This window comes from Mytilus trossulus, chromosome 5 (genome assembly GCF_036588685.1).
Source record: "Mytilus trossulus isolate FHL-02 chromosome 5, PNRI_Mtr1.1.1.hap1, whole genome shotgun sequence".
Classification (NCBI taxonomy): Eukaryota; Metazoa; Mollusca; class Bivalvia; order Mytilida; family Mytilidae; genus Mytilus; species Mytilus trossulus.
In genome coordinates, this window is record NC_086377.1 from 46,279,628 (window position 1) to 46,300,868 (window position 21,241).

The window sequence follows — 21,241 nt, forward strand, 5'->3', positions numbered from 1 at the left end:
TGACGTAAAACAAACTTAACCTGATAAATATTCTCATGTCTAACAATCCATGTCATAAAACTTAAAGCCATGTGGGAATGACGTAAAACAAAACTTTACCTGATAAATATTCACATGTCTGACAATCCATGTCGTTTAACTTAAAGCCATGTGGGAATGACGTAAAACAAAACTTTACCTGATACATATTTACATGTCTGACAATCCATGTCGTCAAACTTAAATCCATGTGGGAATGACGTTAAACAATACTTTACCTGGTAAACATTGACATGTCTGACAACCATTTTTGTCAACTTTGAAGCCATGTGGGCATGGAATAAGACAGAGCAATTGAGGGCATTCTAAAACGAAAAATGATTGATAACAATTGTAACAGTTACATCCACACTAATACATGTTAACACACTATTACAAATTTATTGCAATAAAGTTTTAAATAGTTGAGAGGGGTTAACATATATGTTCACAGACAACAATTTGAGGACAGCAAAAGGATAAGCTGAAGTTTGTAATTATGACATTAACAGCGTGGCACCAAATGTCTGATTTTATAAATAAGCCAAGTTAGTCAAATAGTACCAACCATAAAAAAACACGTTTAATATTTTTCGCAAAAAACGTGTTTCTGCGTTTATCGTTACCTCTTGGTTGAATGTTTTAATAAACAAATTTTCCACATTCAATTTAAATTGTCCAACTTCAAATATCCAAAAGTACGTTGTGTCAAATAAAACATATGGCCTAGTCCACCATACACTCGTACATATAAGCACATCATTTTTTGGAGACTACGAATACGGCTAGACATATGTTGTCTATTTACTGCTTTCCAGTAATGATTCATATCATAGAGACACAACTCACCAGTATATATACTGTTAGAAAACGGACCAATTGAATTTCTATAGGACTCAGGAGTAGAGTAGAATGTAGGACAAACTGTTGGTAAAAAAATCAGTCATGTGAGGTGCAATGCATATGCAGGATGTACATTTGAGCCAAAAAAGGAAAGACTTTAAATCTAATTATAGAGAGAAAAGGCCAGTAGATTAAAGATTACACGTGTCAAACCACCTCTTCACATCGCAATCCCCTGTAGATGCGGGTTTATATATCCACTCTGCAAAACATGCCTCATAAATTTTGTCGTCGTTCGTATACCATAGTCTACATATGGTATTTGATTAGTAATTTTAATATCTAATAACTTTTAATGCATTTATCGGGCGAGCACAAACATTTCAAAAGACCTACCAACTGGACAACATTCTCCAAAGGTCCCTTCGCGATTAATAACACACTGGTAACTAGATGGACAGCGTGGTCCCTCCGCACAGTTAACTGGTGGAAACAAAGGCTCTGAATTTCCGATACAACCTTGAAATAGTACATACTTATTGCTCAATATTGTATTCTTCTTTGTTTGTGCAAATGTCTACAAATGATCACTTTTTGTTCGAGGTTATTATTTTTTTTTTCGAACATGATTAACAAACTACAGCGGTATACTACGTTTACTATATGTGTTCATCCCTCATTTTATTGATGCTGTATTTACATTGTATAATAGATCAACGTTATTTCTTAAATGTATGTTAATTTTTGTGTTAATATGTTTTTGTTTGATATTTCATAGAGTGTATTTTGGTGTTTTGATGTAACACTGTTGTTCCAGTTAAGCACGATAATGATGAATGTTGGTTACTATTAAACGTCTTAATCTGTTGCATTTGTTTGCATCTATCCGAAGTCAGGAATCTGATGTTCAGAAGTTGTTGTTTATTTACAAAGTAGACCGTTGGTTTTCCCGTTTGAATGTTTTCACACTGCTCATTTGTGGAATATGCTGTTTGGTGTAAACCAAGGCGCTATGTTAAAGACCGTTATTTGACCAATAATGGTTTGTAATGTTTCAAATTTTGACTTGGATGGAGAGTTGTCTCATTGGCACTCATACCACTTCTTCCTATATCTACTTGTCGTTAAAATTAAAATTTACACTATATATAATGTGTTACCTGTTTTACATTCACAAATAGGACAGTTGTTTTCATCTAGCACAAAACCAAAAGGACATGACTTGTCACAAGCAGGCGCACAAGTAGGTATCGGTCCTTAAAAAAGAAAATCCAGATTACCATTACTATGTGTAATTTTCTCGTTTGGGAATATCGTTTACAAACGAGAATATCCGTTGTTTTTGTTGTGGATCAACTCCAATACCTTCACCCAGATCTCAGACGCGTCAAAAAAGATTGTACACCTATTTTGAAGATATTGTTTGAAGATATTTCTCGTCATTTTTATTTAAACTTATGGCGACCGAAAAAAAAAAACATGTAATTGTCATAGTTATTGATTGAATGAATCTTAAATGCTTTACGTCATGAGAACATGATATCCGTAAATCTTAATTGTTCAGTTTCTTTTGTTCGCTTATTTCAAAGTTATCGTTAGTTTTACCGTCCATATTATAAATTCAATTTCATAGATAAATTGCAATTTATGAGTTTACCCACTTCAAATCTTTCAAAAACACAGCGTTAATGTACCATGTCCAATGACTATCTGATAAGCATATACAGTCATGAGATTGGGAATGGTTTCAAGTAACACAACTGACCCTACATGAACATAGATCTTATCAACTAGTAGTCATCGTATGGTCAATATAAATGCAAATTCTTGTAAGTTACGTTATATTTGATTGGTTATCAAGGGTACCAGGATCATAATTTAAGACGCCAGATGCGCGCTTCGTCTACATTAGACTCATCAGTGACGCACCGACCAAAATAGCTATAAAGCCAAAGAAGTACAAAGTTGAAGAGCATTAATGACCCACAAATGCCAAAAATTTGGCCAAATTCGGGTAAGATAATCTGTTCCTGGTATAAGAAAATCCTTAGTTTTTCGAAAAAAGTTATGTAACAGGAAATTTAAAAAAAAATACAATTTAATTGATATTCTTGTCAACACCGAAGTGCCGATGGTGAAACCCTCAGGGGCAAAATATCCTCCTGCCGCGGCATCGACTCAGTGGTGTCAATAATTATCAAAGGTACCAGGATTATGATTTAATACGTCAGACGTTTGAAACCTATAACTTACCCGGATATTGGCAAATATGTCCACAACCACTAGAACAGCACTTAAGTTTCCAGGGACAATCTGAATCTGTTCTGCACTTTTCAACACAAGTTCCTCCAGAACCTGGCGGGAACACTGGGCATGTGCCCGGTTTCGTACGTTCTCCTTAATTACAAAATACAATTTGTTCGGTCGTTTACCAAAAAAATGCCGTTATATACCACTCGTTCAATGTACTTTATTTCGTTTGAAATAGGGTTTTTCCTGTTTCCTATTTGTAGTTATTATTTAAAGATGGGAACTAGTATAACTAGTTCGAATACTGGTTTTGTAACAGTTTGTACTATTTATAAATTTGATGGTAGGTGCAGGAGGCACGAGGAAAGTTTTGGCGGTTTTTATGGGTGGGGTTTAATGGTACTATATAAAGTTTGGCATTTAAATGTATTAGTATCGAAGGTGGTGCTCACAGTAGCGTCGAATTGAAGTTGGTCACATATGTTTATGTGCAGTTGCTGCTATGTTTATTGTTCGTACAGGCGTTGGAGGTATTAGCCAGGGGAAAAGAAACGATGCGAAAGAGGAACAATGCTATGTGTCATGTATTTATAAATTGTTTCAATCGAAGAAATATGTACAATAAAGTAAAATAAAATATTGTATCGCTAGAGAAAATAATATGTTACTGCGAGCAACTTATCCTGTATTTGTGATTGTCTTGTTTATAGCCTATCGAATTTAGAGATTAAATACTTTAAATTCGGACGAGCAGGGCGAAGGAGAATTTTATAGAATATTTATTAATTAATATCGGATGACAGATGTAATGTTTTGTAATACCAAGTCGTAAATGAAAACAAAAAAAAAACACCAAAAAACACACGAAATAGTAGAGGACACAATGCGGTTTACTTTTTAACTCGTAATCTAAAATCTCTGAAAGTAATGAGTGTTTAGTCAAAGTTTTGAGAAGATTGTTCAAATTCTGGGTAAAAGTATTGCAACTTTCTCCATAAACGTTTTACTTTAAAACGTTGTACTCTGCCTTATATGAATACAACACCAATTATATTGTTTATCTTGGTTCGTTTCGTTGGCTTTTCGAACAGTATTTTGATATGAGGACATTTTTCAAATTTGTGTAAGTAATTCGACCTTGAATACATTGTTTTACTTGTTAATGAGTCGTACCTCCTAATATTGCTCCAGAGAAACCTTGTTGAGCTGCCGGCGGCTCTGGTATTCCTGCACCGGGACACTAAAATTATTGTATACAAGTACATATACCATTAAATAAGACTGAAATTACACATGTATGTCTGCAGCGATTAACGCATTTGATGGAATCTAAATGATACATCGTCGATCATTTAAATCATTTTTAATTTCATTAAATCATGAACTATGGCAAATAATTTAAAATAAGTATACATGTATACTCCATAAATAAGTTTTATCGATTATTTTCGATTTTTATAGTCTTTTGCTTTATTTCAAGTATCGAAACATTACTTAGCTAAATCTACCGTAAAAAACCCCTTACATTTGATGATTTTACAATATTATCAAAATATATAATTTCTGTAAATATTTTTTGGGATACTTCATTAAATCGCTTAATGTTAGTTTACTCGGTTATACATTTGACATTTTCTTTTTGACCAAGTTAACGCAATTTTGTAATCGTGCATTTACTGGTAGACGTGAAAATTGGAGTAAATTTACATGAACACCTTCAATAAATCAATATATAAATATGCTGCTATTAACTATACGTCACTCCCTCTAACAGTAATATATTATTTTGACTTATTAGGTTGCTGCATGGATATATTAAATATTTAATTTTGAAGACTTATTTCACTCTATTGATGCAAGAATATATGAATGTTGATCTATAATTTCTGATCTTGTCGATTTGAAATTATTAAAATGAATAATGATTTCGAAATTATTTCACTGTATAAGACACGAATGTACAAACAAAATCATTCCCAAAAACAAAAAATAAGAATTCAATTTACGGTTAATTGAAGATTAGTTCAAAATCATTTTCAAAGAAAGGAAGCCAACAGTGACAAACACAGTTGCTAAACGCATAGTATCTTCCCTGACTCATACATTTTGTTTATAATATTTGTATAACCACAATACTGTTGGTTTTAAATGTCTGTGTGAGCAATCGATGACAATATTTGATAAGTTATAATTTCAGATTTCAGAACTACTTTTCTTTCAAATGAGAACAATACACCACCATATATGTTTAAACCATACATAATTGATACTCATCCAACCACTGAATTATTTAATTCTGGTCGCGTTCTATAGGTACCATGGTTACATGGTCGATTATGAAATACATAATTTAAATCAAAGTGAATAAGTTCTTACCCCGGTTGGTGGACAAGGTGGTCCTTGTGGCCCTTGTGGACCAATAACACACTTTACTCTGCATCGGAGTCCATTGATAACGTTGTACTCAAATTTACACTGCGGTTTGCATGTTCCTGGAGGACCATTTGGAGGTACTGGACATTTTGGTTCAGGCGGACATACAGTGACTAAAATGATAAGAAATTGTTGCTATAATAACCTAACACATTCATTAATAGTAAACTTATAATCGAGGTATGTCGAGTGATGAAAGAAGTAAAATATGAAAGGAATATTTTCTCAAGTTATGTTTCAAGAATACAGTGCTGATTCCTTCTACATAATATGATAGATAAAGACATCAGTATTATACTGTTGTTCAAAAGACATACTTCGATTGAAAGAAAACAAACCGGTTTACACACTTTGACCGTGGGAAACAAATCAATTATAAGAAGAAAACATATGATCACTAACGGGCAACAAAACAAACACCAGCATATATAAACGAGATATTTGATAACAAGTGTAATATTTCTGATTTGGTACAGGATATTTTAAGAAAAATGTGGGTTGAATCTGTTATTATGGCTAGTCAAATCTCTCAATTACATGACAATGCTAAGAATATTTGTATAAATGACACCATTTATGAAAGGAGGAAGATAATTGGTGACCATATTGCCATTCCCTTTGGAGTGACACACTAATGACATTAAATAATCAAACGTATTTAACCATCATATTCTCTTCCATAATGTTTAAAAAACATTATATAAATAACACATAGCTAAGAGGGTGATAGGGCCGATTGTAACCCGAGAAAACATTGTCAACCGCGGCGAAGCCAAGGTTGACAATGCCTTTTCGAGGGGTTCCAATCTGCTCTATCACCCTCTCAGCTATGTGTTATTTAATTTATCATACTGAATGTCCTATCATTATTGGCCTTTACAGATTACTTTTATTTTAAAAGCATTTTCTATGACGTCACGTTCATAACAACGTTACGGGCATTAGAAAAAAACAATCTGCTCTATCACCCTCTCAGCTATGTGTTATTTAATTTATTATACTGAATGTCCTATCATTATTGGCCTTTACAGATTACTTTTATTTTAAAAGCATTTTCTATGACGTCACGTTCATAACAACGTTACGGGCATTAGAAAAAACAAAAAAAGTCAAGCAAAATGTTTTATTTTATTTATTTGAAAAGTCGATAATAAAATCTGAGCCAAAACGTAGAACTTAAGCATTGTATTTAATTCTTTGATGTAAATTCAATTCATTGTTCTTTGAATTATCGATTTCTGATTGGTCTAGACGAGAGGGTAACATTCAACAAAATTGTCACCCGCTCAGCCATGTGATAGAGTAAATTGACACCCATTTCTTAGCCAATCAAAATATGGCATTTTAACGTGAAGCATAATAAACATATTTGAAATATACAAATATGATATGATCAGAAGTTAATAAACTGTGTTCTTATATGAATAAAACACTCTCTTTGTATTAAAACATAAGACAGTAGTATTAAGAAGGGAAAACAATGTATGTCTACATTATTTTTCAAATAACAATTAGTCTACAATATAAAAGATCGAAACCTTATCAGATTACTTTTAATCTGGTTAAATTTAAACAACAGTATCATCAGCATTGCTTCCTATTTTGACAATGCTTTAGGTCACTGCTTTTGTTCATATACGTGTCTTATCTGGGGAGGAAGAACTGTGTCCGCAACCATGAGCACAACACTTCTGATTACGTTTCTTACCTGGAGAGGAACAACTGTGTCCACAACCATGAGAACAACACTTCTGATTACGTTTCTTACCTGGAGAGGAACAACTGTGCCCGCAACCATGATAACAACACTTTTGATTACGTGTCTTACCTGGAGAGGAACAACTGTGCCCGCAACCATGATAACAACACTTCTAATTACGTGTCTTACCTGGGGAGGAACAACTGTGTCCACAACCATGAGAACAACACTTCTAATTACGTGTCTTACCTGTGGAGGAACAACTGTGTCCACAACCATGAGAACAACACTTCTGATTACGTGTCTTACCTGTGGAGGAACAACTGTGTCCACAACCATGAGAACAACACTTCTGATTACGTGTCTTACCTGTGGAGGAACAACTGTGCCCACAACCTCAGAACAACACTTCTGATTACGTGTCTTACCTAGAGAGGAACAACTGTGTCCACAACCATGAGAACAACACTTCTGATTACGTGTCTTACCTGGAGAGGAACAACTGTGTCCGCAACCATGATAACAACACTTCTAATTACGTGTCTTACCTGGGGAGGAACAACTGTGTCCACAACCATGAGAACAACACTTCTAATTACGTGTCTTACCTGGGGAGGAACAACTGTGCCCACAACCTCAGAACAACACTTCTGATTACGTGTCTTACCTAGAGAGGAACAACTGTGTCCACAACCATGAGAACAACACTTCTGATTACGTGTCTTACCTGGAGAGGAACAACTGTGCCCGCAACCATGATAACAACACTTTTGATTACGTGTCTTACCTGGAGAGGAACAACTGTGTCCGCAACCATGAGAACAACACTTCTGATCACCTAAACAATCGCTGTCCACAGTGCAAAGGTCAACACATGTCCCAACAGTATCAGGTGGAAGTGTTTGACAGGTACCAGGCTTAACAGTGACTTAGAAAGAAACATTGAAATAGTATTTATTTGTACACACCTTAGCCGTATTTGGTAACTTTTTTGATTTTTAGGTCCTCAACGCTCTTCAACTTTGTTCATATTCATTTTTTTGATCTGAGAGTCACTGTCTTATGTAGACAAAACTCGCGACTGGCGTTTCAAATTATGATCCTGAAAACCATTGTATAATATTTGAATCGTTAAACATGATAAACGTCACTCAGATCTTTGTACACACTAAATGTAAAGATGAACTGTTCTAAAATGTCACGACGAAATTTAGCAGAAAAATGGCAAAAAATGTTCTCTTCCATATCAGGAGAAACATGAATATAAAAAAAAGACAAGAGTGCACACGCTGAAATGTCTCGCCTTCTTTACTAATCATTGAAATGATGTTAATAGTCTTAAGTTTAAGTATCTGTTTATAGTATCTGAGATATGGACTTGACCGCCAAAAATTAACCTTGTTCACTGATCCACGAAATGATGTCAGGGTCAGGTGAAAACTGTCTGACGGGCATGAGAACCTTGTAAGGTACGCACATACCAAATATAATTATCTTTTTACTTATAATAAGAGAGAATTCAACATTACAAAAAAAACTGAACTTTTTTTTCAAGTGGTAACTGAACCATGAAAATGAGGTGAAGGACATTTGACATATGACTGACGGAAACTTCTTTACATGAGACATCTATATACAATGCATGAAGCATCCAGGTCTTCCAACTTCTAAAATATAAAGCTTTTAAAAAGTAAGCTAACGCCGCCGCCGCCGTAGCTGCCGCCGGATCACTATCCCTATGTCGAGCTTTCTGCAACAAAAGTTGCATGCTCGACAAAAAACCTGTATCTAGTATCTATTTATTTTGTCATCATATGTATGACATACCTGGGAAGAAGCAATCGTGTCCACAACCGTTAGAACAACACTTCTGAACATCCTGACAATCGCTGTCTTTACTGCAGTGCTCAGCACAATGACCGCCGCCACTAGGGGGACAGATACCAGGCTTTGGATCGACTAAGATAGAGATGTTTATTCAATAAGTTGGACAGATGCATAAAAGACACTAACGATATCAAATTGATAAGTAATAAACCATTTTTATTAGTGTCAATTTAAATCAACTTTATATCGAGAGGTTAAGCAAACTACAAAACCAGGTTTAATTCATTTAGGAAAAAGTTTGGGCTCGTTCGTTTGATTCGATTGAGCTGACACTTTTGACATTTGATTGATGACTTTCCGTTTTTAATTTTCCCTAAAGTTCAGTTTTTTTTTGTTATTTTGCTTTTTCTCTTCATTTACATGGTTTTAACCCTTTAACGTTACTATCGGTCAATCTGACCGATAAGTCATTTTTTTCGAGGAGTAGTTTGCATGAAGTTTGGTAGCGTTGACAGTTTTTGACGTACATATGTGGTTGTTGGCTCAAATTAATGATCAGAATACAACCAACCTGATTTTTAGTGACTGAAAACAACAAAATGCAGTGTCAATTTGCCCTATTGTGACAAGAATGTTTTTAGGGAAAACTGTTTTATTTTTACTTTTAAATAGAATATTTTCACAAATTGCCACAAGACAAATTGTTGCTGTTTTTTGTTTTTAATACGGCAACTTTGATGACTGTGTCGTGATCATTTACAAGAATACTATCAGAACTGTAATCTAAACCCATACACAAAAAATCTGATTGATAGAGTATCAACACTGAAACAAAACTCAAATTACAAGGATCCCTCATTTTCCAGTGGCAGTCCAAATTTTCCCGACCATCATCCCAGATGGCCTCTATCGTGTCAACCTACCTATTGTATTTATTGTGAACTTGTTCTCGTCCTGAATATGCATAAAATATTTTCCACTGGACGGTAAGCAACCAAAAATCAATCAATCAATCATGTTTGTTTTTGTCAGTTTTTATAGCAAAAGAAATGAGTACATCTAAAATGTCTTAACAAGTGTTAGCCAAGTCGGAATAGCAATAACAAATCTTTGTTTCTAAAGTGTCTAGTTATAGGGATGTTAGATATCGTATCGCTAAGATATAGAAAAAGTAACATATCGACGAATAACACAATCATTTCTGAATATCTTTCTTACATATTTGCTTGACAACATCGTAATTTTCAAAAACTAGCTTCTTAAGAAAAAGAAGTTGGATTATGTTCTCTCTCTCAAAAAAAATCTATTCATACAGAGAAGGTGACTTACCCCAGGAGTAGATTACCTTAGCCGTATTTGGCACAACTTTTTGGAATTTTGGATCCTCAATGCTCTTCAACTTTGTATTTATTTGGCTTTTTAACTGGTTTGATCTGAGCGTCACTGATGAGTCTTATGTAGGCGAAACGCGCGTCTGGCGTATAAAATTATAATCCTGGTACTTTTGAATACTATATGCTAAAATTTTATTTGGTTTCCAATGGTTTCTGTGGCATAGTGGTAAGATGTACAATCTGACACCAGAAAGATCGTGTGTTCAAACCTCACTGCCGGAGGGTGAAAAAATAAATTCCTATATCAAATTTAACTTAACTTTACTTTCAATTTCAATTAAGACAACTGAAATACATGATTTAATTAAAATGATAAATTTTACCCCCCCCTTTCTCTTCTCTCTCTCTGTTTTTGTTACATTCTTAGCCTGGGCACTCAATAATACAAGATTTTCATTAAATATTCACTCAAAAGTCTTTCCTAAAGGCTCATTCTGTAAGCAGTTATGAATAGTACATCTTTATGATAAACTTGGGCCATTTATTTGACTTTTACAAAAATTCTCAAAAAAACACTATTTTTCGGTATTTCTACCAATCAGACAGGTTTTACATATTTCTGTATAAAGTTTTTACCTATAACGTTTCCAAAAGTCTTCATGCATTTTTTAACACTCACACTATGCTCTATTTTTGTCACTAAATATCTGTACAACCGCTTTTCTGCTTTAATTGTACATTTTTGTCACTTAATTCAGCATGTCACGTTGCTTTTTGAGAGATATCACGTGACCAACATAAGCATTATTTTCCTTAAATCAAGTTTTCCTGAAACCTTCATCAATTATCTATCAGATGAGTCTAAATTGTTCTATGAGTGAGCTTTGTATCGAAATGTACAATTAATTGAAAACAGATATCCTTTATTCGGGTAAAAAAGGCGAACATCCTTGAACGTTAATTTAGTTTAATTATATTTCTATAAGACTCACAATTTCCTTTAAAATTTGCCTTGTAATACATTGTATTGTTAACATCGGAATGAACGACGGAGATAATGAAAAAAATAAAATGTATATCTTACCTGGAAAAAGGCATTCATGTCCACAACCATTTGGACAACACTTCTTTACACCGTAACAATCACTATCTACACTACATATTGGTAGGTCAACACATGTACCTTTTGGATCTGGTGGAACGGCTGGACATCGTCCAGGTTTTCTATTGTCTAATAATAATAATAATAATACTTTATTCCGAAAGCAATACAGCTTATAGGATACATATACACAATTTTACACCAATATAAGAATTTCACAAGAGATATATAGTAAATATAAATATAAGGTGTGCATGAAAGAACATATAATACATATCTAAGTCTAAGATATAAGCTTTACTATGTTAATTGCTAGTGTATTAAAATACTTCAAGATATATGTGTTATATGCGCAGATTAATTATCGATGGAAACATGGTGATTAAAGAAGTGTCAGAGTACGTAATATTGCAGCTAAATAATCATGATCACCGTTTAATGAGATGTTAATATTTGTCAAATACCTTCTTTATATTTGTTGTTCTTGAAAAAATATATATTCGATTTCTGGATCACCTGTAGTAGTTCGGTTGAAATATATTTCCTAGTAGTATTGTTTATTAACATCGTCGGCTATTCTTTTTAACTCTTTCAATGTTAATAGTTTACATGAACATCTTTACCATGTTGTTAAAATACTTCTATGCCACGGTCAGCCTTGGAAGGATAGGAAAATAAAAAAAAATTAAAAGATTCACCTATTACGAAAATTGTTTACTTTGTAAAGGAAGTTTTTATTTCAGATTACATTTTTTTATATATATAAACATATTCATTTATTGTGGATTGGGAAACAAGTTTCTATTAACCACTTTCTTCTTTGCGGGTACAAGTGCTGCCTCGTAGCGGGATTAGCCTACTCGTTTCGAAGTCTACAAGGTTGTGTTTAACGTGCAAGAGATATGGCTCTCCATTAACACTCTTAACAGCCATGTATCGTCCCTTTCCAACTGGCTATCATCGTTTTCTCAAGACCATGCTCGAAAAAAGTGTCAAGGGCGTTTTTTGATGTTTAATAACAAGAAAAAGTAAAACGCACTCTGACCTAATAAAATAAGCGATAAGGAGCTCCGGTGTTCGCGTCGGGGTGATCATCTATATAGAGTCTCATTAAACATGGATGATAATTTCTTCAAAACAAATATTAAATTTCTTTATCATTACACATCATACAGTATATGCCTCACAAACAACAAGTTTGATGCTCTCTACAAAGTTTTTTCATCATATCGACATCAAATAATTCAATGTACTTGTGTTTTTAAGAATTTTCCTTTACCTTATTGATATTTTATTTTATGCTGGCAAACATCTACAATTTCATATTTCTTGTAAATCATGAGGCTATATGTAGCAATGTTTCAACAATGAAAATATCTTAAAACAAGAGGCTCTCAAGAGCCTGAATCGCTCACCTTATTTTTTTTGGTTAAATCTCTGGATAAATCGGCTGAAAATTTCGGGACAGGTAGACCTTGACCTAATACATACTATAACTTCTTCTCTAATTTGCTCTAAATGCTGGATTTTTTTAGATATAAGCCTTTGTTCTATTTTAGCCATGACGGCCATGTTTTTTGACGAAATAGAAAATAAAACACAAACTTTATTTTATACACCCTACTGATCATTCAGTTGAAGTGTGGTTGAATTTGGTTGAGTAGTTGAATGTCCCTTTGGTATCTTTCGTCCCTCTTTTAAGAGGAGAAGATTTTTTTAAAGTGAGCAAATATGATGAACAAATTGTGAAAAAATTGTCATTAAAGGACCATCACCTCTGAAGGGGTCAATTGACAATTTTGGTCATATTTACTTATTTGTAGATCTTACTTTGCTGATTATTTTTGCTGTTTACAGTTTATCTTTATCTATAATAATATTCAAGATAATGACAAAAAACTGCAAAATTTCCTTAAAATTACAAATTAAGTGGCAACAACCCAACAATGGGTTGTTAGATTCATCAGATAATTTCAGGGCTGATAGTTATTGACCTAATGAACATTTTTATCTCCGTCAGATTTGCTCTAAATGCTTTCGTTTTTGAAATATAAGCCAAAAACTGCATTTGACCCCTATGTTCTATTTCAAGTAACGGCGGCCATGTTTTTGACGTATCAAAAATCGAAGCACAAACTTTGTGAAGGATAACCTCAGGAACAATCATGCTAGGTTTCATCCAAATCCATTCAGTAGTTTCAGATGAGAAGGTTTTTTAAAGTTAGCAAATATGATGAAAAAATTGTGAAAAATTGTCATTAAAGGATAATAACCCCTTAAGGGGTTAATTGACAATTTTGGTCAAATTAACTTATTTGTAGATTTTATCTTGTTGATCATTTTTGCTGTTTACAGTTTATCTTTATCTATAATAATATTCAAGATAATGACCAAAAACTGCAAAATTTCCTTAAAATTACCAATTAAGTGGCAGCAACCCAACAATGGGTAGTTTGATTCATCTGAAAATTTCAGGGCTTATGGATATTGACCTACTGAATATGTTTACCTCGTGTCAGATTTCCTCTAAATGCTTTCGTTTTTGAGATATAAGCCAAAAACTGCATTTGACCCCTATGTTATATTTTAAGTAACGGCGGCCATGTTTTTGACGGATAAAAAATCGAAGCACAAACTTTTTGCAGGATAATCTAAGGAACAATCATGCTAAGTGTAATCCAAATCCATATGGTAGTTTCAGATGAGAAGATTTTTGATAGATTGTTAACGACGACAGACGACGACGACGGACGCCAAGTGATAAGAAAAGCTCACAATCGCTTTTAGGAAAGGTGAGCTAAAAATCAAAAAGTTGATTGTAAAGCTTAGTTAATACTTCAAACAAAGAATTACTTTCTTTGATTTGTGTTTAAGAAATTGAATAATTTTCTTTTCATTTGATTATGTCATTGCAAGTGACTCTGCGTGGACTAAATGGCAATAAGATATAATGATTAATTCAGGTAATACAGAATACTAGTTCTCACAACAAATAGTTAAAATCGTAATAGGATTAGGAATTAAGCTGTTACAATATATAAACCAGTGCAAATATGGATTTCATATGTTAAATGCATACGTCGGTATGAATAAATACTTCCCGTGTATTTGAAAACAGACATATGAAATACTGTAATGACAAATCATAAACCAATAAAAGTAAATATCATCCGTTTTCAGTTATGCATTCATCGATATTGCAGTTTGTAATTAAGCAAATTTTTTTTGTATCATGTCTATTAAAAAAAAGGTTACTGATCGTCTACTGAAATAATTGAGTAATGATATTAACGTTTGGTAATATGCATCTAATAAATGCGCATTTAATGTTTGACATATATTTCATACATGATACAAGTAGATGAGAATATGACTTTCCTACTTACCACCGTTGTTGCGTTGACTAGTTGCAACCTGATAATAAATAAGAAAAATTAAATTGGTTGAAATATACATGTTCTGATTTTGTACTGTAACACCACTCTCCAATGTAAGGGAAAAGGGTGGGATCCGGCTCACATGTTCAACCCCGTCACATTCTATATGTTTGTGCCTGTCTCAAGTCAGGAGCCTGTAATTCAGTGATAGTCGTTTGTTTATGCATTTCATATTTGTTTTTCGTTCCTTTTTTTTATATGTACATTTGGCCGCTATTTTTTTTATCGTTTAAAATGTTTAACATTGTCATTTCGGGGACTTTTATAGCTAACTATGCAGTATCGGCTTTTCTCATTGGTGAAGTCCGAACGGTTACCTTCAGTTTTGTCTTTGTCAGTTTGATCTCTTGTGGAGAGTGGTCTCATTGGCAACCATACCACGTTTTCTTTTTTTATATATCCAACAGAATCAACAGTTAGTATATTATGATAATAATGGGTCACCGTTCGACCTTTAACAATGATTAAAACCCGAAATGGGTAGTCAGCTATGTAATACACCTTTATAAAAAAACATATAAATCTTGTCAGACGAGGAAAAAACAAAAGCATTAGATTATGTATTGAACAGCAAACAAAAGCAAAAAGATAGCAAACAGGAAAGCATGGCAAACACTAAATTATTGTTCAGACGTGAATGATATATATTCGAATAATTGATTTGTCTTTAAAAGAACGTTTGATGTTATTTTATTAATGATAAAAAAAATAATAATATAGTTGAATACATGAAATACAAGCATGTTGAAATGAACCAAAAAATCCAACAACGTTCAAATTAAGTACATTTTTGCATGGTTTACCTGCATGAACAACGATCGAAACACAAAATTTGTTGTAGGTAGTCTGATATTTGCTACCATCACGATGAAATGTAAATTATTTTAAACTAGAAAAAAGCCTTTTATGTATGAATAAAACAAAAAAACAAGAAAAAAAAACCATATACAACGTACACGGACCAATGACAAACACAGAATTTCACATTTGTTCACTTTTGACCAATATATATTCGAGAGTTTTGTATGTCTTTAAAATAATATATAAAATAGTTGTTTTTTTACACAATAGAATATGTTTCTTAAAAAAAATTTCCATTTTAGATAACATTTTGGAGTAACACAATTATATACACTTTGCTGATGCAAAATAATATATTAAGTATGTCGTGAACAACAGTTGAAATTTTCTCTAATTGGTAATCTCTGTTTTCGAAAAGTTCAATGTAAAATATGGGGGGAAGCTCTTCTTATAAGAATTTATATTAAATTTTCCGTACCGAATGATAACGTCGATATCAACGTTAAGTGACCTATCTATATTTTGTATTTATTACGCATAACACCTTGGTGAATACATCGAGTACTCGTTGGTAGTTAATCTATAATAAGGAAACACAAAAATACTAATGTCTTGTTCAACAGACTTAAAACCATTGATCCAAAAGGGTATGGCTTTTGAATGTAAATAATAAAACTTACTTGTAGATAGTATATACCTATCGTTACATATATCCAAATATACGTCATTATGATCAGCTTTGAATATTGTTCTGCTTCCAGAGTTTAGTAAACGTAATTACTTTTATATGGTCTACAGCTTATAGATTTTGGTTAATTTTTCGAAAAGTTATGTTACAATAATTACAAAATGTGAAAATCCTATCATCCAAGATTTAATAAATTTATGAAAGTGAGCATATTTAATTCGCATACAAGAAGTTTAAGTATTAACTGAACAAATCATACATTAAAAACCAATTATTCCACATATGATTAATCTAGATTGACGTAACATATTGCATTCCTGACATTGTTATATAACTAAAGTAAAATAAGAGAATATTTGCTATATATATATCCTATTACATTAAAGTGAAAACATATAACCTCAACATGTTTATTTATGGCTGGTTTGTTTCTAGAATATTCTTCCAGAAATTACAAATCTCCGTTGCTGTTTAAAAGCAACTTGGCATGTCTATAGAACATCAAATCACTTAGTCGTAACACATCGATAGTCTATATGACCCTTTTAATAGGTTTGAATGTTTAGAATCCTTTGATTGTTTTAATGTATATTTCAATATTTTGATTGTTCTTTATCACATGTCGTAGCCATCATGTTCCTTGTGGAATTCTAAAAACACAAATTAAGAAATGAAAGGTATCTTTTAATATACAAATGTAATCGTGTTTGTATTCGTATGGGACAAGCTACAGAGAATAAAATTGGTTTTGATCAATTCGGTCAAGTTTAATGGAACAAAACTATTGAGTTGATATCCTCAATTTGAAACATGAAATTGTTAACGCCAAACAAACAGCTAAATACAAAATATGGTCGTCGTTGAGCAACTGGATTAACAATAATAAAACAAAGTTATACCTCACTTTGTCATGAAGAAAAAGGTGTCCAATAAAAACTTCGATAACCAAGGTGGACATCGTCTGCTAATTATTTCTCATTTTATATTTATAATTACTTGTTTTTATCAGGTTTTGAAGGCATTGGGTGTGCACGAGATTGACATTTGATTTGATTTCCTTAAAAATAATGGCGACTTAAAGGAAGATAACCAGAAAACTTTTAATGTTTGAAGTCCAAGCTGGAATCCAAGGTTAAAACAGTTATACACTTAATTCGACTAATATGTGTACATCCCACATACCATAACGAACACCCCTTCTTTGCATTGACTTTGCCTGATTTGCGGTTCTAGAGACAATATTTTTATACTCAAGCTTCCAATATAGAAACACTGATATGATCCCCCTTTTTAACCATACGTTGTATCGAAGATGTTTACTATAATACATTTATTATTTAGAGCCAGCGAATACTAGGCGAATTGAAATTGTGAACCGTACCAGAATAGTGCGTGGAAAACTCCCTGTTTATAATACTTCTTCAACTCTTCTCCTTTTTATATTTGAAAAAATAAGTTGTCTTTTTTTAAAGTATTGAAGTAACACATATCTTACCATGAGTGGTCCATATGCTAGTAATTAAAGAGAGGAAATGAACATTTTGATTTGATAATATTTGTTTTTATAAAAAAAATCAACGATCGTTAAAAACGTGACCAGATTGCACAAATGTGTTATATTATAAGATAGATTACAGTAGAACCGATAAATCTGTCTAAATACTTCCTCATTCAAGCTCTTTTTACGATGATGAATAACTTTCATAATGAACAGTTAAAACATCAAGTTACAAAAAAACCCCGATTACGCTTTCAATTCTTTTTCAGTGATGTGTGCCGTAAGTTTTTACTAGGTTTAAACATTTATACTATAGTTACGGATGTCCATATTTGCATGTCGCTCAATCAACAATATAAAGTCCAAAGACAGGCATAATTGTGTATCGATCGTTAGGCTTGAGAGTATAAGATATCTATTTATCAACTATCTTAACTTGAATTTGAAATGAAATTGTTTTCTCAAAAGGTATTCAGAAATACTGTGAAATTGTTTACAAGCTTATTCGAATATTAATTTATGAATTATACAATTCTCTAAAGAACTTGTAGATTATTTAAAATATCAATCTTTCTCTGAAAATAATTCCTTCAAAACTTTTGATTTTTCAACTCTTTATATCAATATTCCCTATAGAAAATCGAAAATTTTCAAAAAGAAATAATTGACAATGTTTTTAATACAAAATGGTACGCTTAAAATCTATTGCTGCATGTGTAAACATGCTACACCAAAGAACAAGTAAACAGTATGCCTGATTATCTAATTTACCGCTTTTTAAATATTTTGAGGTAAAATTATTAAAAAAAATAGTTAGAATACTTATGGTAACTCTTATTTCCTAAATTTCAGATGATTCGGATTTCCATCAACTTCTTTACAATAACAAAAAGTTCAAAAAGGCCAGGTCTTTCAATTTCACATTGAGATATATAAGCATAAAAAGGCTATACCAAAGCGAGATCTATTTTAGATATTATAACAATATGTATTTATTCTTTTTCAAAAGACAACTAGTCTGTCAATTCATTCATTTTACGTAAACGCTTTTACCAAAAGGGAGAGTCTATTTATGAATACAAATTATCAAAAAGATACAGTTTCTATGATAAAGACTTTAACTAATCGGTTCGTTGACGAATAGTATGTTCAAGTAGGATTGCGTGATTGATTTGTGATTGCTTTACGCCGCACCAGCACACACAGGCTTCGTAACGTAAGCCTTGTAAGATATTACAAGACGGGATCACAAGCGAGGCAATAACTGCATCCCGGTCCTGATGTCACTTCATACTATTGGTGTTGTTAAGTGTTTCTACATCTTTAGTTTTCCGTTTTGTTCTGTAGACTTTCGTTTCTTTCAAACTCGTTTGCTTTTACAATGATGGTGACTACTTTGACGTATGGGTGATAACATTCGTTTGAAATTGTTTGCCTATCTTCCTTGTTATCGCTTACACAACTTTACATGATTAAATATTAAATATTGAGTCATTGTGACTTACATTAAGTGTTAATAATGAAACTCATTTCTCATTTTAAATGACTTTCTGACAACCATAGCAATGTTTATGTAATGTTGGAATAAAGCGTGTAAAATACATGTGATTCATGTTAAATGAAGTAAAAGAGTTAATTTATAAAGTGTAAACAGTTTGTGTGGTATTGTCTTTAACGGTATTTGTATTGGTTATTGTTTATTATTATTCGACTTAAAATATTCAATCCATAATCATTTCCTCCCTAACGTAATTGAAAGTATATTTACTTTTTTAAAGTGGATAAACATGGTATTTCTTCCTCGTGACCCTATTAACATCTTCCTGTTAATCTGAATATTTCATTTTCCAAAACAACATTTTTAAAATGTCTAAAGATACCAACAGACCAAGGAAATGTTTAAAAACTTAAACGGAATGAATATGGAAATGCCATTGCGAAATAGTAAAAGTCAACATGCTTTGCAAATACACTACATAGAAAGTTTAAACGATAAACCCCTACAATAAATAGGGAAATGACAGGTAATCGGGAAAGGTTAGAAGATTATTTTTTAAATTAATCCTTAATTCTATATACAGCATTTGAAAACTCACGAGGTAGCTATAAAATCTATAGATCCAAGTAGTAAAGTTGGAATTACCTCTTCGCAAATTTTACGAACGCCATTACGAGTTGGTTGACCGTTATGGAAAAACCCGTTTCAAAAATGATAATGGATATATATGTTCCTTACGTCGTAACTACAATCCCCTTCCCTTTCATAAATGTGACCTACCGAATTAGACTATTCACCGGATTTGTAATCTCATTAGCAACACGACAGGTGCTACATGTGGAGCAGGATGAGCTTACCCATCCGGAGCATCCGAGATCACCCCTAGTTTTCGATGTGGTTTGTGCTGTTTATTCTTTAGATTTCTATGTTATGTCATGTGTACTATTGTTTGTATTTTGTCTTTTTCATTTTCAGCCATGGTGTTAATTTTTATTAGTTTGATTGTCCCTCTGGTATCTTTCGTCCTTACCATTTTCACGTTCATGTCCACTTACATGTGTAATATATGTGGTTTTCATTCTTGAAAGTTAACACCAAAATAAAGAAGCGTTTTATGTTTTCTGTTAATGAAACATAAACTGTAAACTAAACCTTTAACATAATGAGGGACTAAAGCACACAAACACCAATGCCAAAACACATAATGTCTCTTAATATAATAGACGGTATATTCAAGAAAAGACACATACAACTGTATCTTGAAGATAAGAGGCGAAATAACAACGACAAATACATTGAGAAATTTGTTTTTATGTTTACGTTAATACATCTTGATAACATATGTATAAATATCAGAGCTGCTCTTTGGTCGGATTGTTGTCTCTTTGAAATATTCTACATTTTAATTTTCAGTTTTATTACAGACATAACGTTTACGTGAATAACACTAACTTCTCATGCATAGGAGGAACAAACACAAACAAACAAATTCGGATCAACAAAGAGGATAAAACGGGAAAACACAAGGTGGATAAATTCCATTATCACTGGAAAATACGTTATTATTGGTACAAGCAAATTGATTGCCTCCTACAACAAGTATTTGTGTTCATCACACCATGATAATGTTTTAAATGTTAACCATACAAGAGACATCGAAATATATGTAGAAAATAAACTTAAACGTATGTCCAAATGACAACGAACGACAATAAGTAGTGCACATATACTGTACATACATGTTGTATAATTTATAATGAGTTATCATCTACTTAATTGACAAAAATTGTCAGTTTTCCTCCAATAAAAACTG

General features: G+C 32.6%; 1 protein-coding gene across 1 annotated transcript; it reads right to left on the minus strand.

The window, feature by feature from the left end:
- Nucleotides 1-5,781: 5,781 nt before the first annotated feature.
- On the minus strand, nucleotides 5,782-16,536 carry LOC134718005 (perlwapin-like). Its single transcript, XM_063580504.1, has 7 exons — nucleotides 16,425-16,536; nucleotides 14,893-14,920; nucleotides 11,489-11,635; nucleotides 9,071-9,202; nucleotides 8,031-8,171; nucleotides 7,493-7,671; nucleotides 5,782-5,805 (listed from the first exon to the last, which is right to left on the minus strand). The coding sequence occupies exons 1-7, from the start codon at nucleotides 16,470-16,472 to the stop codon at nucleotides 5,782-5,784; spliced, it is 699 nt and encodes a 232-aa protein (XP_063436574.1). The 5' UTR covers nucleotides 16,473-16,536.
- Nucleotides 16,537-21,241: the final 4,705 nt, after the last annotated feature.